At 31.3% G+C, this 26,963-nt stretch overlaps 1 protein-coding gene across 2 annotated transcripts in view; it reads left to right on the forward strand.

Moving 5' to 3' along the window:
* LOC129942950 (probable serine/threonine-protein kinase fhkB) overlaps nt 1–26,963 on the forward strand; it is a 430,564-nt gene that overhangs the window by 89,401 nt on the left and 314,200 nt on the right. For both annotated transcript variants that reach the window (XM_056052143.1, XM_056052160.1), the window contains exon 2: nt 1,370–1,503. In XM_056052143.1, the coding sequence (XP_055908118.1) occupies nt 1,404–1,503 (100 nt within the window). In that variant the 5' untranslated portion in view covers nt 1,370–1,403. The remainder of the gene's footprint in view (nt 1–1,369; nt 1,504–26,963) is intronic.

Consider the following 26,963-nt stretch of genomic DNA (forward strand, 5'->3'; position numbering starts at 1 on the left):
CCCATCAATATCAGTATTATTACTGCAATAAGTCAAGACAGGAAAATCCTGCTTTGAGATCGCTTCAATCCGATACGAAAGTTCTCTCTCTAGACATAATACATAAATTTGCAATCACTTATCATAATAATAAACCAAAGGCAAACCAACAGATCGCGCATCTCTTTTGAAGTTTGATGTGATGCGGCGAATGACTATTCGCTATGCGATGGTGGTTTAAGTGAAGGTGCGCTGTTAGCACCTGCATTGCTTTTTTATTGTTGTTAGTGAATTTCTCTCCCAAAGGAGATTTTCTTAATTTAAAACCTCTTGTCAGCTTAATGGTTTTTCTGTAAGCCGGCGTTGTATTGCGGAGATAAATTAATTTCTACACAACCACCTGAGTATAGTTGTTGTCATACATTTTCTAATGTCATAAATCTGAAAGCTTGTTTGTTTACCTAGATAAAGCTGCTTCAGACGTTAACGTCAGAAGACAGGACTCAAAAAAGTAATCTAATGGCTAAACTAAGTTAGACATGGAGATATTTCATTTTCATTTTCGAAATTTCTCCATTTAACAAAACTGAAAACAAATATACTCATTTTCAACTTCAACGACATAAGTTCAGGGGCGCGGGCGGCAGGGATAAGTGTTTAACTTGAACCAGACTTAATTTTTTGTTTGCAAGTTCAGTTTAAGTTTCAATTTCGTGATTGCTATTACGATTTTCATCACAAAATTATCGCATTAACATTTTTAATTTATATTTTACGCAACCCATCTCCGTGTAGCAATTAAAGTTAGCACACGCCTGCGCAGCTCAGCTTAGCTTAGTTCAGCGCAGCACTATTCACAAAATTAAGATTGGCCACATCGCGCATGCGTGCAAGTTTAAGTTATAACGGTGCCTGTTAGTTATCGGGGCTAATGGCTATACTGGACTTGACTTTACATATACAAATTTTTATTTTTATTTTGTTATTAACTTTAAAGTTAAAAACTGGTTTCATTTTTTCGTATAGACTGACTGACTGACTGACTAGCAACTAATGGATACAATTATTTTGACAGTTTATTCCAGCAGCGTTATGCCGAGCCGAACTGAAACCCAAAAACGAACAACAAACAGCTCGGTTCGGCTCAGGTCACACTAAGAGCTTAACGAGTGTCATTTTACGGGCTGTGTGTCTTAAGTAATATCCCAGTAAACCCAAACCAGTAATGGCGTTTTAATGTACTTTTCGTTTATTTTTATTTTTGTAAATCTTTTTGGCGGGCAATGAATGAGACTTTTATTGTTTTCTTTTTTTTTAATTTTAATTTTTGTTTCTGGAAGAGAAATTTTATAATTTATTTGTGTTTTCTCTTTATTGTTGTCATTTGCAGGGAATCATAGCCAAGATTAGTAAAGTCTGGAAAAATGTTAAATTGCACCGATTTGGCATGTGTACTGCATCATCATCACTTCTATGCGCATTTACATCAGTTGAAACATCATTTGCAAGATGACGATAATAATGGTGAGTTTTGTTTTCTTTTATAATTTTTTTTTTTAATGTATTTTTATTTTTATTTTTGGTTTTATCTATGTATGTAGGTACATACGTCTACTGTACATGTTCGTAATAGTTTATATTGTTTATTTTTTTGTTTGTAATTTATTGTTTGCATATCTACTTATAGCTTATCGTGCGATTGTACTATTATTATTTGTTGTAGGATTTATTGCAAAATTGTTGCTTGGTTAGAGCTCAATTGGTGTTTTATGATTTAATCTGTTTGATCAAATGAGCTTTCTGCGTTTGGTGTGGTCGTTTATTTTGATTATAAAAGTGTTAGCCTAGGGTAAATTTGTTTATGTTTTTTACTTTTTTTTTTGAACAGAGATGAAAGTCCAACATCCAGCTTCAAACAGTTTGTTTTTATGTTTGATATTTTATTTAAACATAAGATATTTGAACATCTTAAAGCAACTATGAGTATTTAGATATAATTTTAACACCATACGTGGCTATCTAATAATAATATGACTTTTTTACATTCATCGATAGTAAATATTAAAATATAGAAAACAAAAAGCTGAACAAAATTGTAAATAAAATTAATTAACGGAAACCGAAATCTGCTACATTCGTATGTGTAGCGCTTCTAAAATATTTTGTCTATAAATCGATTATGTCAAGACAAGTACTTTTAATCAGGAGGAGTGTTAACCTTATATTTAAACATTTCAAGCGCTAGGTAACAACTTTAGTAATAATATTATTTTACAACGTTATTGTCCAGCAAGGTATGGTCTAACTTTTTAATTTGGAAACTCCCTACATATGTAAGCATTTCAACAGTTTTCTAAATATGCCATATTTAAGAGCTAAAACACAATAGTTTAGAGAGTTTTCGGTGCATTTCACGCAGGAATGTAATGTAATTGTTTTGACCCGTAGCCCTTTTTTTAAGAATGTATACTTTTTAACTTTCCATAGGAAGTTATTGTATAATGGTTCCGATTTGTCAAATTGAAAATTTTGTTATTTCTCGACGTTTCAAGGTCCCTAATAAAAGATTAAAAATAAAAGATTTTTAGAAAGATGTCTGTGCGTTCGAATGTACGTTCCCCATGTTTTTTCGTCTTCCATAGCTCAAGAACCAGTAGAGATATCGACTGCAAATAAAATTTGTTATACAGATAACAATGAAGAAAGATGCAGGTAGGGCTCTCAAAAAAATTTCGTGGGTGTTTTTTTTACCATAGCCTTAATAGACTTAAATAGACCTAAGAGACTTCAATTAAACTTTTTAATAATATATTGCAACGTGATACCACACAAGTATATTTTTTGAAAAAAAATCAATCAACTATTTTTTTTAAACTAAAAAAATGAATAGAAAAATTGTTCACGTCGAAAATTTTACCAAATTAAAAAATGATTTTATCTCCAAAACAATTTTTTTCAACAAAAACTAACGTTTTTAACAGTCGGTAACATTGTGAGAAAAATCGAATTGACAGTTTTCTTACAAAAAATAATTAACAAAAGTATGTACGTAAAAATTGATTTTCGACTTAAATATCATTTCAAAACTTTGAGATTTTGACTTACATCTAATCTTATCTTATAAGAAATATTGTTTTTAACACTCTGTAATTTTTAACAAAAAATAAAAACCTTAAAAAGAATTTCTAAAAGTTCGTGAAAATTGATTTTCGACTCAAATGTGTTTTCAAAAATTTTAAATTTTGGTTACAAACGTAAATAAAAATATTGTTTTTGACATTCAGTGAATTTTTGGTAAAAATGCAACAGTAAGTTTTTTTCATAAAAAATAGAATCTACAGTAACAGTACGAACATTTGGTAAAAATGATGTGTGGTTCTCGATATTACTTGAACAATAGAAGTAGAAGGTATTGACTTCAAATTAGTTTTATTCATCCAATTTGTATTTGTTTCTATAAGAAATAAATTTTTTTCAGAAATGCTACTAAAATAGGTAAAAAATGGTTAACGACTAAAAAATCTCGTTGCCGAAAATATATTTTGAAATCAAACTATTTCATCATATGAAAAATATTTTTATTAATTTTTAAATTTTTTAGAATAATTCAATTGACAACTTTTTTAGCAAAAAACGAAAACCTGTAAGCCTTTTAATCAAGAAAAATCAACAGACTGGTTGGAAAGATATCAGTGTGGGTCGCATCCCAGCCTCTTTTTTTGTTTCCATTTCTATTAATCCGAAGAACGCTACCAAAATTTAAAAAAAAAAAAAAAATGAGACAGAATCTGATTTGAAGAAAAAAATAATGTGATAGTTTTTATGTTTATTTAACTAAGATTCAAATTGTTAGACTCTGAAAGGGAACACAAATAAACAATTACAAAAAAAAGCATTTTTTGTCTTAGTTTTTTTCGAATTCAATTTTCGAGAATCAATAAGCGTATCAGTGTGCTTTCTCGTAGGTGCCAGAAAATATTTAGAACTTAAAGGATTCAACAAAACTTAAAACAAAAAAACTAAAAATTAAATAACAATAAATCAAGGTATACAAATAAGTTGGGAAGAAACTTTTGTGTGACACTAACAAATTATCCATCCAAAGCAAATTCACTTCAAAAAGTAGATTTATTTAATTTTTTAAGACCTTAAAAGTGTTTGTATTCAACAAAGAAATCAATTTTTAAAGAAATAAAATGCACGACTGAACTTACTAAAGCCTTCCAAAAGTCTGTTTAAAAATATTTGTTACATTTTAAAAAAGCTACGATTAATTTTTTTTTTTTGTCAAGATAGCGTGTTTTTTTAAATTGATTTTTAAATTTTTAAATTTTTATATTTACATTTTTACAAATTTTGTCTTACAATTATTTTTGGTATGCAGTTGTTTAGTGCTAATAATCATACATTTTACAAGGTTACCCCTTTCTGAGATATAGAATTTTGTAAACACAAATCAATATAACATAAAAAATCTAAAATTTAGATTTTTTTAAGAAGAAAATTGTATGGGGACTACTGTTTTTTTTTTATTAAAAAAATTAAAAAAAGGCTTACGCTAATCGGCGTATAACCTTAATTTCCCAGTTTGAAGTCAATTGACACAATGCTTTGAGATCGGTGTAGGGTCCAGGACAGACAGACGGACGGAATCGAAGGACCCACTTTTTTCGACTTTTTTACAATCATAATGTTATGTTTAATTAAAAGCTCGAGTTCGAAATTTTTTACGAATTACGAATTTTTTAGAGGCAATTGAAGGCAAGTTTCAGGAATTAAAAGACAACTGAATATCAATTTGACGATTAGAAACAAATTTTATGAAAACAATTTAAAGCATTACTAAAGTTTTTCCAAATTCTAAATTGTGTGAAACAAAAATTGTAGTTGCTTTTGACAGCATCCCGGTTTTTGGAATATGCCGTTAAATTACTAACTAATCTTTCGATGAAATTTGTTATTATACATACTACTTAACTGTATAAGCTTTAACGCTCATATAACCCCACTCCCCTGGATCTTCCATTGGTCAAAAGTTGATGAATTTGTGATGACTTGTTGAAAAAGTGCTGAATTTACGGTTTATATTATGTTCTTGGTCCAGTCCTCAGTTAAAAGTAGTACTTTCAACAAACAACGTTTAAGGATGTAAAATACAAATTATTTTTTCATAGTATCCAGTTACGAAATACGATAGTTTTGAATTTAACAGAGTTCCTAAGAAAATAAAAACAAAATTATCTTTCAGGGGGGATTCATGACACCTACACCTCTCCCCTTTCTGTCTACCATTGTGTCAACAATATCGTCACTTATACAGACAGATCTCAATATCCATAGACTTATTTAAAAAAAATTGTGCCAATGCCAAGGTCATGAAAACGCTGATTAGCTATCAGCTCAAGAAATATCTTAAGGAACTAAGGCTTTTAAATGATTGACAGTACGGCTTTGGAAGCACTGGCGATCTAATGGTTTATTTCACGGGATAATGAAAACAAATCTTTACATCGTTTCAGAGAAAGTAAAATTATTGATTTGTTTGTCTCTAGGCACTCTTATCGAAAATGTGTGCCTTCGGTTTTCATGAATCCCTCCTTAGAAATTACCTTTTGGACCGTTTATTTAGATGGTTTTAAGTCTGAGAAACACAAAATAAGTATTGGTGTACCCCAGGGTTCTGTTCTGACTCCGACACACTTTGTTATTTTATGAATGATCTGCTGGATGAAACTTCTATTGCACTTACATTCATTTCTGACAATACTACCTTCAGATTATCACATCTGTTTTTCGACTCACAATACTGCTCTTCAGATGTTGATCAACAATAGAAATGTATGGTAAGCTCATTAAATTCTGACCAAACAGCCTTCTTTAAATTAGGAATAAAAACTAAGAACAATTTAATGCGTCAAAAACATAATTTACCTTTGACGCTATTCATAGGTAGCACTTGTATCAAGAACACTGAAAGTCTCGAAACTTTTGGTATGGATCACACACATAATTTCGTCAAAACGTCGCATTCATTTAACTTACTGAGGTTTCTGGTATAGTATTGAACGTTAAGCTTTCAAATTGATTAGTAATAGTATCATCAAGTGTCTTGTCTCACCCTTTTTAATTTTTTTAACGGATTATGTTCTAAAGAAATATCCATGTGAGCTGCACTCGCGAATGAAGAAATGCTCATCACAATGCCCTCGAGTTCAACTTCTGTCATAATTTCAATTACAGAGATTTGTTCTTTAGCTGTACTACGTGAATTTAAAATGCTTTACCACACTTTGCCTTTCCCAGTCATTGCAATATTCAGGATTTCAAAACCAATGTGCATCGACATTTCCTTTCAAACCCTCCCTTCCTTATCTTATGTTCACATTATGTCTTGTCATATAATGGGTACTGAAAATCCCCTTGAGTGTGCCCTTAAGAAGTTGGGCGTTATTTAAATAGCAATATTTGGGATAAATCAAATCGCGCTTAACTCAAAGCTCAATTAGTATTTTTTCTTGGCATACAAAAAAGACATTTTTCGATGACCTTTGTATCCATAGACATTATAGGTATAATTTTTGGTTCCAGTCTAAACTATAGAGTTTTCCAACAAGGTCTTCCACTATGACTTTTGTATTTTTAAAAGAAATAAATGGACGCTTATTTAATTGTAAAGAGAAATGCATGCCCTCAACAATGTAAATAACCGCCACGGCTTCAGTACCATTTCCTTTTGATAAAATCAATTCGCACAATTGCAACTGTTTTATATCTATAACTTCACGAATTTTATTTTAAAAGTCTTGAACTTATTGTGAATCATTTTAATAGACCTTAGCTTTCACTTGGAAACAAATAAAAAAGTTTTGCGGTGAAATATTATGGTTAGGGAACTATTCCTATAAAATAACTATTGTTTCATTGCCTATAAATATAAACGTAAGTGCAATCAATTCGCAACGTAACACATACACTGGCCTTATTTTTTAAATGTGTTTTTGTTTGAAATTGACGTTTTAAAATGTGTATATAAAATCACGTTTATTTTTCCATTCGCTGTTCCTTGTTTAACTTTACTCTTTAAATCCGGCCATGTTCATTACATTCCGGAGAGTGCGAACAGATAGACTATATTTTTTAAGTGATGATCATGGTTCAATATTTTACTGATTTTCGTCTCAATATATATGAACATCATGTCTAGTGTAAACAGTTACAGTCATGGCTTAATATTCAGCAGAAAGTGAAATCTTTGTTATTCAATTTTCAAAGAATCACGTTATTGTAATAGCTTAATGGTACTTATCTCTTATCAATTTACGTCCTGACTTTTTGTATAAAAATAAAGTGTTTAGTGTCAAAAACGGTCTTACTTATTCACTTCTTTCTTTCTTGAGAAAAAACATGAATAAACATAAAACTAAAATCTATTTATTCGTATACTATAGAATAATAGCTAACAGCAAGTTTTGGGTGGGAAGGTTAACCTATTTTCCTAACAATTTAACTGTTTTTAAGGCTTACAATAACCCCTTTAATCTCTAAAAATTATTATAAAAATGACCCATTTTCTTGCAGTTTTAAAACAGTTTGTTTGTGAGTATCTTATGGCTGAATCACATACACGCTTCAGCTTCGGCTTCGCCTGACGTTTACGAGTTCAGCCATAGGAATTCAATGCATGCTATCACAATGTAGCTTCGACCTCACGTTTTGTTTGACAATCGTAAGGAAAAGAATGTAATGTAACGTAATGTGACTCCAAACGGAAGCTCTAGTTCAATTTTCTGAACATTTGCTTTGTCTGACAGCTCATCAGCAGGAAAAAAATGTCAACAAACAAAATATTTGCTCTTTGGAGGGATGAAATAATAGAAATGTCATTCAAAGCAACCTCGAAGCGGGCCTAACGTAACGGAGACGAAGCCGAAGCTGAAGCGTGTATGTGATTCAGCCATTATGTTCCTGGACTATTTGCTAAGGAATACAAATCAAAAATATCGATAAGATATTATATATATGTATGTGCAGATATGTATGTACTTAAAAAAAATAATCTTTCTCTTAGTTTTGCCAGAAAACAATTATTTAAAAACTATTCCATTAAGAAATCTTATTGACTTTACAAAATATTTTTCATTCGTGTATTTATTTACACCAAATCCTTTCAGTATGACTTGCAAAACAAAACCCTTATCTTTGACATCCACAAGGCTTCTTTAAAATTTTTCAATCCGTGTTTCATATTTAAGTGTTTTAACAAGGACAAAAGACTCTTTATAATCCTCCTTATAATCACTTGACTCCCATGCATTTTTTGATTTTACAGAAGAACCAAGTTTAACAAGGTACTTAATCGTGTCTTTAATCTTGTGAAGTGCATCTTGAACCTGTGTAAGATAATCACTTGGATCATTTTCATTCTATCTCTCTTAAAATCACCCACAGAAATATTCCAAACCATAAATCACTATAAATTGAGGTATGTGCGGCATATACGCATATATCAACACAGCAGTGACAGATTTACTGACGCAAACCTGAAACTGAAAACTATAATTATTGCACTCAATCATCAATATTTAAAATGCTCAATTTTGGTTTGAAATACTGGCTTTTATTTTATCTCACCTACCTTCCTATAACTATGTACTCGTACCTATGTATCTATCTTTACTCACTCTCGTATCTCAATAACTAGGGTAACTTTTAACTTTTTTACACGCACATTTTAATTAAGTCAAGGAGATCATGCAAGCTACATATAAAAACGAGTGGTTGTACTTTACTTTTTAACATCAATTTTATAAAAATATTTGTATTAATTTTTTTTTCAAAACTAGGCTTAGAAAAAGCTTAATTATTTTTCTTATTAATACAACAAAATCTTGGCATACCTACAGTCATAAAAAATACAAATCAGTAAACAACTTGAAACAGAATAAAAAATAAAAATATAAAAGTTAACCTCTGGCAGATTGAATTGAAAACTTAATTGACATCTTTGAACAATATTTTTTTTTAAATAATAATATAGTCAATATAATTTTATATTGACTATGATCACTATTGCACAGCAAATAGCACATAATATTTATTTATATGTTTCAGCTCCAGTTAGCTTGAAGTACAGTAATTTTATAATAATTGTTTTTGTTTTGTACTTAAAGACCCTGATGCGAGGGTCATATATCACAAAATATTCATATGGCATACCTATGCTCGTACTTATAACAAAAATTTTATTCATTTTTGATTTAAGTACTTCGGAGCCAAAACGTCAATAGCACGATATTTTATGTATAATTTTGTGTGTGATTTATTTTTGAATTATTCAACAGGTTGACCCATCCAAAGAGTACTTGACCAATGTGGGCACCTAACTAATGGCTCCACAGTTGACGTAGTCAATTTGTTGACTTACTCAGCTTGCAGCACTTTGGTAAAGCATTCGTGTCATCAAATTACTAAGTACTCTTTTTATGTTTTTTATTTTCATCATAAAGGCGAGTTATTGCCAATTGAATTATACAAAAACATACTCGTGAATATAGCTAATCAACAAATAAAAAATATTTATTTTGGAGTTTAACAATTAACTGTACGATTTTCAAGGACCAAGGCTAATAATAATGTTTTTATTGACGACTAGAGTCAATGACTTCGACATGCAGCTGTTTTAAAGTATGTCTCTTATGTTGAAGATATCGGAGGTCAGCTGCATATAAAACTGGTTTATGAGCAATCGGTTTATTAATCTCTACTAGCTTCAATAGTGTCTAAGGTATTTCTACAATGATGTAGTACTTCTTAAGTCTTAGAAGCTATCCAAAATTTACTTAAATACTCAATATGATTAACAACTTCTCGAGTGCTATTACATCAGTGTCTTGATGTTTTTTTTGTACAAAAATCAAGTATCAAGTATCAAGTATCAAGTATCAAGTATCAAGTATCAAGTTTCAAGTATCAAGTATCAAGTATCAAGTATCAAGTATCAAGCATCAAGTATCAAGTATCAAGTATCAAGTATCAAGTATCAAGTATCAAGTATCAAGTATCAAGTATCAAGTATCAAGTATCAAGTATCAAGTATCAAGTATCAAGTATCAAGTATCAAGTATCAAGTATCAAGTATCAAGTATCAAGTATCAAGTATCAAGTATCAAGTATCAAGTATCAAGTATCAAGTATCAAGTATCAAGTATCAAGTATCAAGTATCAAGTATCAAGTATCAAGTATCAAGTATCAAGTATCAAGTATCAAGTATCAAGTATCAAGTATCAAGTATCAAGTATCAAGTATCAAGTATCAAGTATCAAGTATCAAGTATCAAGTATCAAGTATCAAGTATCAAGTATCAAGTATCAAGTATCAAGTATCAAGTATCAAGTATCAAGTATCAAGTATCAAGTATCAAGTATCAAGTATCAAGTATCAAGTATCAAGTATCAAGTATCAAGTATCAAGTATCAAGTATCAAGTATCAAGTATCAAGTATCAAGTATCAAGTATCAAGTATCAAGTATCAAGTATCAAGTATCAAGTATCAAGTATCAAGTATCAAGTATCAAGTATCAAGTATCAAGTATCAAGTATCAAGTATCAAGTATCAAGTATCAAGTATCAAGTATCAAGTATCAAGTATCAAGTATCAAGTATCAAGTATCAAGTATCAAGTATCAAGTATCAAGTATCAAGTATCAAGTATCAAGTATCAAGTATCAAGTATCAAGTATCAAGTATCAAGTATCAAGTATCAAGTATCAAGTATCAAGTATCAAGTATCAAGTATCAAGTATCAAGTATCAAGTATCAAGTATCAAGTATCAAGTATCAAGTATCAAGTATCAAGTATCAAGTATCAAGTATCAAGTATCAAGTATCAAGTATCAAGTATCAAGTATCAAGTATCAAGTCAAGTGCTAACAAACTCTATCCGAAATACTTAAAATATAGTAGTTTTCGGAACTTACAAGCTGACCTGTAGAATCCCTTAGTGTACAAATTTTTTGATACGGTACTGTTGAATATTTTTTGAACTCGTACTTGAGAATGGTTATAAAGTGTGATTTTTTAAAAGCTATGAAAAAGTTGTTCAAAAAAATACACATACAATTCAGAAAAATGCATAAAATCTTTACTGAATCGATAGTAAGGTCTATATAATTTAATGTTTCAAAATTATATTATGCAAATGTTGACCTTGACTGCGCCTGAAATATTCCATCAGCTTAGTCCAACTTTGGCATACTCTTTCCAACATTTCGGCCGGCATCTCAAGAAAAAATGGTTCAATGCTGTTATCTAATTCGTCAACTGAAGCGGACTTGTCTGTATAGACATAGCTTTAATATAGCCCAATAAAAAATAGTCTAAAGGCGTTAAATCGCTTTTTTCAAGTACTTTCGATTTAATTTGTACTGTAAGGAATTAGTTGACCCTAGAATTTCCGAACTTGAAAAATTATGTCTCAAAAGATTATGACGGGAAAAAATCGGTTTTCGAGTTTAAGTTTTAGGAATTTTAAAATACTGTTTACGATTTTCTACTAGTCAAAATCTAAAACACTGTTATTTTAATACTACTTATTTTAAGTTGGTCAGACTCATAATTTCCAGAAATTTTTCAACCGATTGACTTCAAGTTTTAGAGTTTATCGTTCTTTTATTTTTCGTAGTCAATTTGTTGCATATACTTGTATTGAATTCACCGACGATTGTTAAGCAAAGTTTGTCGTATTATTGCTAACAATAATATAATATAAAAAGTCTATAAAATATGAAAATATAATCAAAACAACTTAAAGTGGAATTTTTTCAAACTCATAGACTTTCCAAGAGTGATAAGCTAAGACTTATGTCTTTAGTATTTTTCCATTTTAGATCAAGTGAAAAATTAATAGGTCACTCTAAAAACCTAAATATTTGTATTTACTTTATCTTTAATGTGTATTATGAAATTGTAGGCGATTTTATATAAAGTAATATATTTTTAACATATTTTATTATAAGATATCAGATTAATTATAAACCGAGTAAAAACATAGAAAAATGAGGCTAGATTTAATTGACACTGATATTGCCCTTAAAAATGTATACCTCACAATTTGGGAAGCGACCCACACTAATAACTTCACGTCCTGTCTGTCGATTTGTCTTGCTTAAAAGTTTGTAAGTTTTCGTGTTGGGTTAAAAAAGTTGTTAGTTGAATTATTGTTAAAAACTTAAAAATTACCAAATATATTTTGCATTTAATGAAATACTTTGATTTCGAAATCATTTTTCGTATAAAAGAGATTTTAAGTCAAAACCAATTCTTACGAATTTTAGTAGCATTTCCTAAAAATTTCTTTTGTAAACAAATAAAAACTGGATTAATGAAATTAATGTGAAGTTAATATCTTGTTCTATTGTTCATGAAATATGGAGAACCGATAAATTTTAATTTTTATGGATAAACTGAATGTTGGACTTTTATAAAAAAAAAATTACGGAATGTTGAAAAAAATATTTTCTGTGAGATAAAATTAGTTTCAATCCAATGTTAATAGTGTTTCAAAAGGTATTTGAGTCGAAAGTAAATTTCTACCAAGTTTTAATAATGGTTTTTTAAGTTTTTGTAAGAAAATTGTCAGATCGACTTTTCTTAAAACTTTACTTAATATTGACAACAACATTTTTAAAAAGATAAAAGTAGTTTAAAGCCAATATCTCAAAGTTTTCAAAAGATATTTGAGTTGAAAATCAATTTTTACCAACTTTTATTAAGTTTTTTCATTAAATTTTTATTTTTTGTAAAAAAAAACTGTCAATTTGATTTTTCTTAAAATTGTATTGAATGTTGACAACAATATATTTGAAAGATAAAAGTAGCTTCAAGCCAATATCTCAAGGTTTAGAAAAGTTATTTGAGGCGAAATTCAATTTTTACCAACTTTGAGTAGTTTTTTTTTATAAAAAAAAGCTGTGATTTAGATTTTTCTCCAAATTTTATCAGGTGTCAAAAACATTATTCTTTGTTGCACAAAATTATTTTGGAGATGGAATCATATTTTAGTCGTAAAATTTTCGAGGTGACAAATTTTTCTTTCAGTGTTTTTGATTTATATTTTTCCCCAAAAATAAAATTGTTTTGTTTTTATTTGAAGTCGATATCTCTTCTGGATCTTGAGCTATGGACGACGAAGAAAACGTCGCGAACGTACGGACGTACAAACGTACGTTACGTACCTACACACGCACGCACAGACATCTTTTTGAAAATCTTTTATTTCGACTCTAGGGACCTTGAAACGTCGAGAAATGTCAAAATTTTTTAATTTGACAAATCGGACGATCTTCCTATGGGATGTTAATAATACAATAAGTTCCGCACTTTTTAAATCAAAAGATTAAGAAAAAAGTAAATATATTTTTGTGAAAAACGTTTATGCATATTTTATTGTTAAATAAAATAGATTTTAAGCTTACTTATCACTTTCCTGAAGTAAAGGCATATCTCTGAAAACAATGAAAAAAAATTTAAAGAATGTATTGTTAGAGATTCGCGAAGCTGAAAACACCACAATCCAAAGTCTCAAAGCAGTATCATTGACTATATTACTGGTCTTAGGTCATACAACCAAATTTAAAATAGCGCCCAAAAATTGCTCTACCGCCCAAACAAAAATGTCAGAAGAGAGTGCTACAGAGCATAAAATCAATGTAGATAATATTGCCCAAATCAATTTGAAAATATCATAGCTCATGTGTTTCAACATTTGAGCATTCTTCCAGCATTGGGCACAATGACATTTTCAGTTTTAAATTTTATCGCCCAAAGACGAACATTAAACGAAAAAATGTCAGACCGCTCGAAAACTTGGAATGTCAAGAAAGCATAACAAATATTTTTGGCTTTGTTTCAATTTCAGAAAGCAAAATAAGGCCAATTTTCAAAGTGAAATAAATGAACAGTGCTAGCACCCAGTAGTATAGCGTATAAACAGTGAAATGTGTATGGGAGGACGTTCTACCACTCTGCATTTTGAGTCTCAAAACCCAATCACCCAAAATGTTCCCTAAATCAAAAATTATCGATTGGTGTTTTGACCCTACTTGGTTTAACAAAATGCTATCAAATCTTAAAAATAGGAAAAATAAAGCCTTTAAGAATTATAAAAAGGATAGAACTATTTTGTTTAATCTTCATAAGTATTTAACCCTACGAAAAGAGTTTGATGTGCTTAATAAGTTTTTATATAATAACTTTATCTTAAATGCTGAATCATAAATCAAGGTTGACTGTAAACATTTGTGGAAATTTATTAATACAAAGAAACAATCAACTGGATTACCAAATTCCATGCATTTCCAGTGATTTGTCAACCCTATGCAATCTTTTTGCTGATTATTTTGAGTCCGTATATTCTCTTGCATCACCTAATGTACTGCCACAGTTTTCACCACCTAATTTTGTCGATGTTGGTAGCATCAATTCAAGCATAATGGAAGTATCTGAAGCCTTGAGAGGTATTAATGAAAATAAAAGTGCTGGACCGGATGGTATTTCTCCTAAGATCATTAAAAAATGTGCAACCCTTTTGCTGTATTTTTAAAATTTCTCTTCGAACTGGGCAGTTCATAGATGAATGGAAAACATCTTTCATCTCTCCAATTTTCAAAGCGGGATCGAGACAAAAAGTATAGAACTACAGACCAATTTGTAAGCTATCTGTAATTCCAAAAATATTTGAAAATATATTTGTGATATACTTTATTTTTTTTTATTAAAAATGTAATTGCTGAATCTCAGCACGGTTGTGTCAGGCAGATCAACAATTTCTTATCTCACTGTTTTATGTAATTCCGTAGTAAAAGATTATGATAAAGGTTTTCAGACAGACATAGTTTTCACAGATGTTGCTAAGGCCGTTGACAGAGTAAATCATGAAATTCTTGTTCATAAGCTTTCTTTGCTGGGATTCCATTCTCATTTTTTAAAATGGATAAGCTCTTATTTGAGCAACCATACCCAATTCGTCAAAATAGATAAATTCAAATCTAAAACTATCAAAGTTACATCAGGTGTTCCACAGGGGAGTCATATTGGACCTTTGTTTTTTATACTTTTTATAAATGATATTCCTGATGCTGATGAATTTAAAATTTTTTAAACCATTAAATCTGTTGATGATTGCCTACTATTGCGAGAGGATCTAAATGAATTGGCATTGTAGTGTAATAGAAATTTACTCTTTCTGAATGTCTCTAAGTGTCAAAGTTTAACATGTTTTAGGAGAAAATCATACATTTTGTTTGATTACTCAATTAATGACATTGTTTTGGAAAAAGTTACTCAAAAAAACGACTTAGGAGTCATATTAGATCATAAACTTTCTTTTAATTTCCACATTGATTTTGTTGTAAATAAAGCTTATAATTTGCTCGGCTTTGTACGAAGGAACATAAAGGAATTCACTGATCCTTACGCACTCAAATGCCTGTACTCTTGAGTATTTTAGTGTTGTTTGGAATCCGTACTATAACACTCATTCCTTAAGAATAGAAAGAGTGCAGAAATCCTTCACTAGATATGCTTTTAATAAACTTAATTGGAGTATTGATAGACCTCCATATCCTGTAAGGTGTCAGCTCTTTGGTATGCAAACGCTTGAGTTAAGAAGGAGATATTTTTCAGTAATGATGGTAAAAGATATATTCAGTAACCACATAAATTATTCTTATTTGCTTGAATGTATTAATTTGTATTGTATATAGAAGTCTTCGTATGGTTTTCTACCTACGTGATGAATTTTTTTGAAGCAACTGCAGTAGGAATAAACCAATGTCCAACTAATCTGGACATTGCTAAATTTATCCTTCACCATATTGAACGTTGGTTCGATTGACATATTATTTGGAGTTTGTGAAGTTTCATTAGTGATATTTTTGACGATGTTTCTCTTTTTGAAGCTTATGTCGTTTTATGATTTGTGTTAAATATCGTTCGGTGATAAGAACTAAGAAACGATAAAAATCATAACCGTCGTAATAGCCAAAAATAAATATCACAAAGCCCAACCCCCTCATGAAACCCAAATTAAAAAGTAACAATGCTTTTGGGCAAAATGGTAACTAACAATTTGGGCGTATTTTTATTAAAAATTTGTTTGGGCGTTAAGACATTCGCTTTTTTTTGGGATTTGTTTTTTAACTTTTTGTTCCAATTATTGGCCGTATGCCATATTAGGTTTTGGGGTTTATGGTTTTGGGCGATAATAGGTAGGTAGGTAGAAATGGCGATCTCAAAGCAACCTATCCTGAGATAAAATTAGCGCTGTAGTGCGCCGTTTTGATACCAAAAACTCGTTTGACCTTTGATTGAAAGGGATAGATTGATAGAGAAGCTTCATAGCGATTATGTTAGAGCCATTTTGTCGCATTGAGAAAAAAGATTAGGTCTTTAATCTTTGTCTCAGATAGCTCATCGAGTTCTTGAAAGAATGCTTTTCCAAAGCATTTCATTCTGGTGTTTGCCAAAGCAGGACATTTGCAGAGGAAATAGATTATGGTTTCACTTTCTCTTTGGTCACTACAACTACGGCAAAAGGTGTTGTAAGAGATACCCAACTTCTCTGCATGAACTCCTATAGGCCAATGTCCGGTACAAACCGCAACAATCCTGGCTATGTCTTGCCTTGGCCTGCATAGAAGATCGCTTGTACGGGTTTTGTTATAGGTTAAATTGCTCCACCTTCGGTTTGATTCAGTTTGGTAGATAGAAAAGATTTTACTCTTCAAAGCAACAAGAGGAATGTTAACCATTTCCGCAAGTGAGCTATGAACGGCCGATCCTTGCCTGGCTAGCTCGTCAGCCCGTTCATTTCCCACGATACCACTATGGCCCGGAACCCAGATCAGGGTGACACCGAGGTTAATATTCAGGTTCGAAAGCTCATCGCAACATTGCTGTACCAATTTAGATGAGGATATGGCCGAGTTAATGGCTTTGACAGCTGCCTGTCTGTAAAGATAGCCACATTTCGGTTTTGGTTTGAGTTTTGTTTAAGTATCTTACATGCCTCCCTTATTGCCAGCAGTTCAGCCTGAAAAACGCTAGCAAAGTCAGGAAGCCTAAAGGATTTGGCTACATTTAGAGGCTCAGAAAAGATCCCAGAACCAACTCCGCACTCCATCTTTGAGCCGTCAGTGAAGATGGTTGTGTCGAAACCTATCGACACGATATCATCCTCCAATCTTCTCTCGATGGGAAAATAACCTTAAAACCCTTACTAAGGTTTAAAGTAGGAGTGCAGTAGTCAGTGTCTACCGAGATAATATCTGAGGGAATTAATTTCGTAAATTTAATAAAAAGGTCGATTGGTAGAAGATCCAAAATACCGTTTAAGGCGTCCGTTAGGCAAGTACGCATGGCCTCTGTGGTGCCCACGCAAGCTGTTCTCTGAACCTTCTTTAGCTTATTAATGTTATAGGCTTTGGTAGGAGCAGGCCACCACACAATCGAGCTGTGTACGTCCATAAAATCATCTTCGACTGAAGTCCCCACTTTTTGCCGAAAGTTTTGCTGCAGGCGTAGAAGGCAACACCGGCCTTCTTAAACCGTACTTCAATATTTAGTTTCCAGTTTAGTTTAGGGTCGAGTATAACTCCCAAATATTTTGCACTGGAAAACAATGATAGGATTTGACCGTTGAGTCGGGGTAACGTGAAGGGCGGTACTTTAGTTTTGGTGGTAAAGAGCAACAGTTCAGTTTTACTTTGGTTAACTCCTAGTCCACAACTCGTGGCCCAGTTGCTAACTTTCTTCAAAGTGGACTCCGTGATTTCACTAATAACAGAGGTGTACTTTCCTGACATCAATAGCACCAAATTATCCTCGTAGGCTACCGCCTTCACTCCACATCTCTTTAATTTAACGAGAATTGTATCCATGACCAGAAGCCATAGAAGAGGCGAAAGGGCACCACCCTGGGGTGTTCCCCTACTCACGTGTTTTCTTGCGATTGTATTGCCTAGAGAGGCTCGAATCTTCCTACCACTGAGCATGGAAATAATCCATTCTCGAATGAAGTCTTCTACACCGAATTTAACGAGCGATTCTTCTATGGATTCTGTAAGGACGTTGTTAAAAGCACCTTCTATGTCTAGGAAGGTGGCAAGAGTAAATTCTTTAAAATGGATTGTTTGTTCTACAGTACGCACTACCTCATGGAGGGCAGTCTCCGTAGATTTGCATTTAAGATAAGCATGCTGAGAGCTTTCGAGAGGACGTCCAACTAGGATTTCTCTAATATGGTAATCAAGAATGCGCTCCAAGGTTTTAAGCACAAAAGATGTTAAGCTTATTGGTTTGAAATTCTTCGCGGATTCATGACTTCACGTACCCACTTTCGGGATAAAATTTACTTTGACCTATCTCCTCGACATAGGCAAATGTTTGAGAAGGAGGCATCCTTTGAAAATTTGTTCCACCCATGGAGCTGCCACATCATGCAACTTTTGAAGCATAACTGGCAGTATGCCATCCATGCCTGGGGATTTATATGGAGAAAAAGTATTGATGGCCCACAAAATATTTTCTCTGGTTATAACGGAATTGACTTGCTCCATATGAGCTACGTTTAGCTCTGTGGTTTCAAGCGATCCAGGGTTATCACTCTCGCAACCCGGAAAGTGCGTCTTCATCAGTAGCTCAAGAGATTCGGCTGGAGAGGCTGTCCAGGTTCCATCAGGCTTTTTTGGAAATGAAGGATTACAATGTTCCTTCGATAAAACTTTGCTGAGCCTTGCGGAGTCCTTGATGACTTCGATTGATTGACAGTATTCTCTCCAGCCTTGTCTTTTGGCTGATGACAGGGCTTGTTTGTAAATTTTAAGAGAGTCTTTATAGGGTTGGTAAAACTTATGTTTGTGGCAGATATTGAAAATTGTCCTCGTTATTTTTCTAAGTCTCGACAGTTCTTCATTCCACCACGAAGGAAGGGTCTTACGGCTATATTTAACTGGGCAAGAGACTCTTAAAGCTTTACTTATAGAAGTTTCAAAGGTTTTCACCTTTGATTTCAAGGGCGATAATACTTAAAGCAATTTTTTCTACTGCGAAGTTCTATTGCAAAAAAGATTAAATTCATTAAGTTATTCCCTCAATAAAATATGTATATTAAAAAAGTTCAGTTATATATAAATAATTTTAAACAAACATTCCCAGAACATTGACGAACGACCTTAATCTATTCTTTTGTCGAAATTAAATCATTGAATTGAATTAAAAAAAATCAAAAATGGATTCACTTTCAAATGTTAATTTAGTCTACGCGCAAGCCGTTTTCTAATTAAAAAACAAACTGAATAAATGTAGACCAAATTTTTAACTAATAATTTTCTTATCTCTGCTTCAGTGCATCCCAAATTTCAAAGACTTTAGTGCCTTTCAGACAAACATAACTTTGCCTATATTTTTTGAATAGATTATACGTCAGTTTTTTCATAAAATGTTTTCTAAATGAATTTTTGCAAATGTTTTAATTACAAACACACATATATACGACATTTATTTACGTATATTATAGAAATCACCATTTAGTAGTAATTTCTATTTGAAATATCGTCACTTTTAATAATTTATTTCCATTTGGTGTTTAACAAAATTCCCAAGAAATACCCCATCAGTAAATGGTTATTCACTACCATTTAAACTATTTGACTATCTGAGACAGTTTGTCTTTTTAAGAAGCAGGGCTGTAGCCAAAATAAAACATTTCCTTAATAAAAAGGGGGCACATGTTTGAAGCAGTTTATTTTTGTATATATAAAATGACAAATATAAAAAAGAGGCTGGGATGCGACCCACACTGATAACTTCCCATCCCGTCTGTCGATTTGTCTTGCTTAAAAGTTTGTCTATATGTATTTTTACCAAATTTGTGCACTATTTTTTGTAGATTTTATTTTTTATGAAAAAAACGGACTGTTGGATTTTTATATAAAAATTACTGAATATTGAAAACAATATTTTCTCTGAAATAAAATAAGTGTGAAGCCAATATTTTTAATTTTTGAAAAGCTATTTGAGCCGAAAGTAAATTTTTACCAAGTTTTAGTATTGTTTTTTTTTTTTTAGAGTTTTATTTTTTGTAAAAAAACTGTCAATTCGAATTTTTTAAAAATTTTAACAAAACAATATTTCTTATAAGAAAAAATTAGTTAGAACCTATTATCTCAAAGTTTTTAAAAGATATTTGAGTCGAAAATAATTTTTTACGAACTTTTGTTAATTTTTTTTTCGGTTTTTAATTTTTTTTACAAAAACTGTCAAATTGATTTTTTTCAAACTTTAACTGAATGTTGTCAACAACAAAATGTTTTGAAAGATAAAAGTAAATTAAAGCCAATATCTCAAAGTTTTGAAAAGATATTTGAGTCGAAAATCAATTTTTACCAACTTTTATACATTTTTTTTTAGGTATTTATTTTTTGTAAAAAAACTGTCAATTAGATTTTTCTCAAAATTTTATCAGATGTCAAAAACATTATTCGTCGTTGCACAAAATTGTTTTAGAGATGAAATCATATCTCAGTCGTAAAATTTTGGAGGTGACAAAATTTTTTTTTCAGTTTTATTGATTTATAAAAAAAACCGTTACATTGATTTTTTTCAAAAAATATACCTGTTTGGTATCACGTTATAATATATTATATAAAATTTAATTCAAGTCTCTAGCGTTTTTGGTTCGTAAGATATTCAGGGTTAACCAAAATTTTCACCTTTTTTTCAAACTGCTATGGTAAAAAAACCACCCACGCAATTTTTTTGAGAGCCCTTTCTGCATCTTTCTGCCTTATTATCTGTATAACAAAATTTATTTGAAGTCGATATCTCTTCTGGTTCTTGAGCTATGGACGACGAAAAAAACGTCGCGAACGTACGGACGTACAAACGTACGTACACACGCACGCACAGACATCTTTCTAATAATCTTTTATTTTGACTCTGAGACCTTGAAACGTCGAGAAATGTCAAAATTTTCAATTTGACAAATCGGACCCATTACAATAACTTCCTATGGGAAGTTAATAAACTTCATGGTGTTAAAAATTGTATATTTTATAATATTTAATTTTAAAATCTTATTTTTTTGCTATATTTTGGAATATTGTTTTTAAAATAGAAGTATAATAATTGTTTATTTATTGTAAGACCAAAAACTCAATATAGCCAACAAAGAAAGAATAATTTCAAACAAAGTTCAACTATAATTATATTAAACATAATGCCTCACTAAGAAAATAATGTTTTTCAAAAGTTATAACTCATACCAGCGCAATATTTCTAGCCCTTATATTTTTGAAGATCTAAAAATCATATTTTCAAATCCGATTGTAAGTTATTAGGAATAATATATTAGATTTCAATGAAACATTTAAAAATTGGAAATCCATTTTCTTAAAAATTAATAAATTTTTTAATGTAACATTACTTTTTATCACTAAAAGGTTTTTGTTAAATGTTTAAAACAACTTACATTGGAAAATTAATTATAACTTTTAAACTGTAAAGTGTTTTGATTATAATTTTTCTAAATATAATATATTAACATTATTCCCCTCCTCATAAAGTTTTTGGAGTACTGACTTTTTTAAGAAAATACAAAAAAATATATCAAAACACACAAATAAATACGAAAGAGGTTGGCATTAATTAAACTTAATTTATATTACTAAAATACAATCTTTCCAAATTGGTTTGATGACCTTTAATTTGTTTTGAATTTTTAATTAATTTATGAAATAAAAAGAAATGGCGTAGTATACCAAGAGTGAAGATTGTGAAAAAGAAAACACAAAAAATACTGTCCGCATAATTGAAATACATTTTTTAATTCAATCTAAAATATGAATCATCTTTTTGTGGATGGTGAAACTTATTTACTACAAAAATGTATGTTTATGTTTTTCAATCAATCATTTTTTAAATAATAATTCCAATCAACTTGCACGAATTATTATAATTTGATTTTGTAATAATTGTTGGAAGTGGGTTTTTCAATCGGAAGGAGACTTATGCTTTTTTGAATTGAGGGAAATTTGCATACTCTTAGGCGGGAAAAGGAATTTCAAACTGAAAAGCTTACCTTTAATTCACCACAGACAACCGCCTCGAATTGTGGAGAAAATTTATAAAATAAATATCGATAAGTTCACAGGGCAATGCATATAGAGTTGCCGTGTGTTGTTTTTTAAGATTCGGTATCTATAAATTTTGTATTTAATTACACAATTATTTATCAAACAACATCAATTTAAATTGTGTTGAAATTAAACTAAAATACAAATGTTTTAAGAAAAAAGATAAACATAAAATATTAACCTTTCACAAACCAAAACCAACCACTTGATCTTGATAAGATTAGTTTTATTTATTTTATATTTTCTGTTTTATGCAATGTATGTTTATATTATTTATAATATTTCAATAGACTGGATTTAATATATTATCTCTTATCATTTTATCAAAAACAAAATAAATAAAAGAAAACTTCCTCTGACATTGACCCAGAAAGTAATAACTTTTAATCTGTTTGTGCATTTCATGTGATATTTTATTTGAGGAAAGAAAAAAATAAACAATTTGTGTCTGCTAACTATTTTATCTTTTTAATATGAACTAAAAAAAAAAACATTGATTTAATGTTTCTTTTATTTTTCTTTTGATTTTAATTTAATGTTGGAATTTTAATTAATAATAATAACAATAGTTTGGAACGCGATAGTAGTGGAAGATTGTAAATTGTATGGTCAAGTTGTCAAGACTTCAAGATTTTAAGCTTTTGTGGATAAGTTGTGGGAGTATTTATATTTTGATTTTGAAGACGTTTTGATTGACAGAAATGCTCTAAATTAGACCTTTTCCAATAAAATGAACTTTTTGACCTTTGATTTAGACTTGTATCGATGTTTGAAGAAAAAGTAGCTTTATTAAATATTGATATAAAATTTCGACAGATTTTTTGGAGAAAAAGCGTGGAGATATTATTTTTACAAAATTTAGGAAAAAAGAGACACATCCTAATATTTTTTTTAAAATTATATTGAATGAGTCCATATAAAATAGTTTATAAAAAAAAGTTGCTAATATCGACTTTCCTCGGTGAATGAGTGGTAAGGGTTTTAATTTTGTGTAGTGCTTCATATTTGTTTAGGTTCTAAGATCTCCAACCATTTATATTTAGAAAGTAAGGAAGTAAGTAAGGAAGTCACTTCAATCGATCCGATTTGTCGAATTTGTCGGTTCTTTCAGAGTTGTCTGTGTGTGCGTGTATAAGTACTTTCGAATATTTAATGTATCGAGGAAAAACGTTTTAGACTTCCAAAAATTGTCAATCCTTCTGACCTATTCTTAAAAATAAAGTAATTTGAAGCGAGCACAATTCTGAAATAATTTTTTAAGCAAAGAAAACGAAAAATAACATTTTTTTTTAATTTTTATTATATTTTTTTAAATTGATGTGAACTTTGTATTTTTTTTAAAAATAATTTTTGTTGTTTTTTTAGAACGTGTTTATTGTTTTTGCAAGTTTCTTCTAGATAATCAAACAATTTTTTCTTGTGGAAAACAAACCCGTATAAAGTTTTTAAATGGATTCTTTGGTAAAGTTTTGATGGCCAAGATAATTGGATTAAGTTTCCCAAGCTTAATATTTAGCCTGGAAAATTATGACAACATTGACCTTTTGTATGGAATTAATCAGGATACCCTTATTGTGACGGAATGAAGTAAACTACTTAAAACAAAATAGGGCCCACAAAGTTTTTTGGCATTTGTCGGAAAAAAATTAGTGTTCACAATTTTGTTTTTGGTTATTATGTTTCAGTTAAGTAAAAATTAATAGTCTACATACTTTTTTATAGGAAAATTTACAAAAAATAAAAAAAAACTTTACATAAATTAGTATTATTTGATATGATTTCGGGTAAATTTCTTTTGCCCAGCAGCAAGTAGGGCCTCCTTTATTTTGTATGCACTGTAAAAACCTATTTGGTACGCTTTCAAGCAGATGCCTTACATTTTGTTTGGGTATACGCTCCCAATTGGCTTTTAACTCGTTCATGAGGTTCTGTTGAGTGTTGATACTTCTTTTTAACTGGTCCCATAATATGTTCTCTAGGATTGAGGTCTGGGTTCTTTGATGACAATTTCAAAAGTGTAGAATTGGCGTCAGAAAGGGTAGCTTGCGCGTTACGGTTCATATGAGGGTGAGCATGGTCTTGAATAACAACAAACCCATTGTAAACTCTTTGTGAAACTGGGATCACAACAGGTCATATTACAATTTCAGTGTAACTGGCGGCGGTAACGGTGTCCTCATCAAGGATAATCAGCTCTGTTCTGCTTAGCTAACTTATTCCAGTTAGCTAAGTTCCCATGCTATAATACTGGGCCCCCAAATTGGTCACTTCCGTAAATTCACGGGTCGCTTAAACGTTCGCCTGGGTTTCTGAACACTCGTACTCGCTTATCATTACTTAAAAATTTGATTTTGCATTCTGTAAAAGAGTACAGACCTCCAGTTGTAAAAGCTCCAATTTAATTTCTTACAGGCGTACGGGAATACAGCACGCTGTGGAACGTTGGAAATCTTAGTGGAGTCGATTGCGAATGATTTGATCACTGACTTGGGTGCCAGTTGACTGCCGCAGTTGAGTTTGTAAGGCCCAGGTGGTTAGGGTACGCTTCCGACCGGCAGTTATTCGAATGTACTGATCTTCTTATTGAATGGCCCGAATTCTTTTTGATCCTGGTCTCTTTGCTACACCCAGTGTTTCATGGACGAGTTCCCACACGTTTCGGACAGCTCACCTTGACACATCGATTCGATTTGCAGCAGCCCTTTGAGATACTCTTTCCTTCAGCATATTTACCGCTCTAATTGGGTTTCTAGTATCCAAATGGCGCCCAAAACCGGACATTGTAATCGCGTTTAGTCACTAAGAAATAAAGAACAACAATTCAATAAAGAAACACTTACCAACAACGCTAGAATCGGACTAAGAAAACGTATGCAATAATTTTTGCATTGATTGTTTTTTCGACCGATCAGCTTTTTGTGCCTATTCACTTGGAGGTAACAGTAAAATTGTTATTCAAAGCATCGATATGGAATCATATATATGAAAATTTTTAATAAAATGCTGGGCTTCGACAATTTTCACCAACTTTTTATTATTTAGGCAAAATACAAAATAAATCTTGGGCCCTATTTTGTTTTGAGTAGTTTATAATCATTAATAAAAGAAAAGAATTGATGTCAGTTACATATTTTGCGGTTTCAATGCTTAATTAAAATAAAACACATATAAATTAAATAAATTTTGAACGTTGACATTAGTAGTGGGAAATACTACAACATTTAAATGACTACAACGCGAATTGTTGCAAACATCGATTCTTTTGAGGTAATTTTCGAGCACGTTTTGAAACATATTGGACGTTATCACAGCCATTACTTGGAAAATGTTGGTTTTAAGTGACTCAAGAGTTAATGGTTTATTTGAATAAATACGGTTTTTCGCGTAGCTCCATAGAATAAAGACCAGTGGTGTCAAATCGTATGATCTTGGTGCCCAGTTGATATCGCCTAGACTAGACTAAAAGTTGTGTGGCATGTGGTACCATTTTGTTGAAACCACTTACTCTCCAAAACACATTCTTCAATAGCAGGCAAAAAAATCGCTTAATCTAATTGACCGTAACGCTATAAATTGACGGTGACGGTCGTACCATCGTTTTCGAAGAAGTAGGAGGGTTTCAAAGTGATGGCCTATGCAGATGACTTTGATATTGCGGTTTCAGGAAAGCATCTTAACACCTTAAATGAACTCTGAAAAAATGCCTTAGACAGACTAGTACTTTGGGCTGATGGGTTATCTGGGTGTAATTCCACACAAAACCGAATAAGTCAAATTTTCGAGGAAATACAAGGAAACAAAATTAAGTTAACCTTTTCTATATTAATGAATTTCAATTAAAGTTCTCAGAAGGGTTTAGTACCTTGGTCTTATTTAAGAAAATAAAAACTAAATTGGAAACGCAATGTATCACGTATCACGCATTGAATATACACATCGGTAATCAGACAGATTTTAATGAACGGTGTAGCAATATGGTGGACTGCTTTAGAGAAAGCTTTATAAATCCATCGTTCAGCTTGCCTATACATAAACGGATCACTTCGCACCTTCTACTTAACACCTTTTGATATATTTAACAAAAAATTAGATGCAAGCTCTGCTATTCGCTTCAAAGCTTCGTCGCAGTCGATCAACAACCACTCCGTTTAATTCTCAATTATTTAGAATCAATTCCAAAGCACCTAGACTATACCATCGAATCACAACAATTTGACAGAAACTTCCAGATTACTATAGCTTCCAGATCTTTTGGGATGGATAATTTTATGATGATGGATCAAAAACAAATAAAAGGGTATGGTGAAGGTGTGTACTCTGAACGACCGAAATTAAGCCTCTCATTCCTCCTTCCCAATCATCGTAGCGTGTTAAAGGCGGAAATTTGGTCGATAAAATAAGTCTTGTCCTGGATTAAGGAAAGCGTGACAACATCTGATATCTATATTTTCTCAGATAGTCAGGCTGCCAAATCCCTGGACTTTGTCTATACAAACTCTATAACAGTTCCTAACTCTTCATCTGTAATGGAAATGGCACATCATTTTAATATTAACCTTCGCTGGGTGCCGAGTCATAGAGACATTCTAGGTAATTGTACTGTAGACGAACTCGCCAGGAATGGTACAGTATAATCTTTTCTACCACGTTTGGCAAATTCTGGCTTACCAATTACTATAAGTAAACTGTTGCTAATGCAAGACGATATGAAGAAGGTGGAATCACATCTGGCCTACACTAGATTTAAAGCGCTCGAAGTGCTTGCTATGATCATAACTGGGCAAAATGTATGT

The sequence above is a fragment of the Eupeodes corollae genome, chromosome 1, assembly GCF_945859685.1.
Source record: "Eupeodes corollae chromosome 1, idEupCoro1.1, whole genome shotgun sequence".
Lineage (NCBI taxonomy): Eukaryota > Metazoa > Arthropoda > Insecta > Diptera > Syrphidae > Eupeodes > Eupeodes corollae.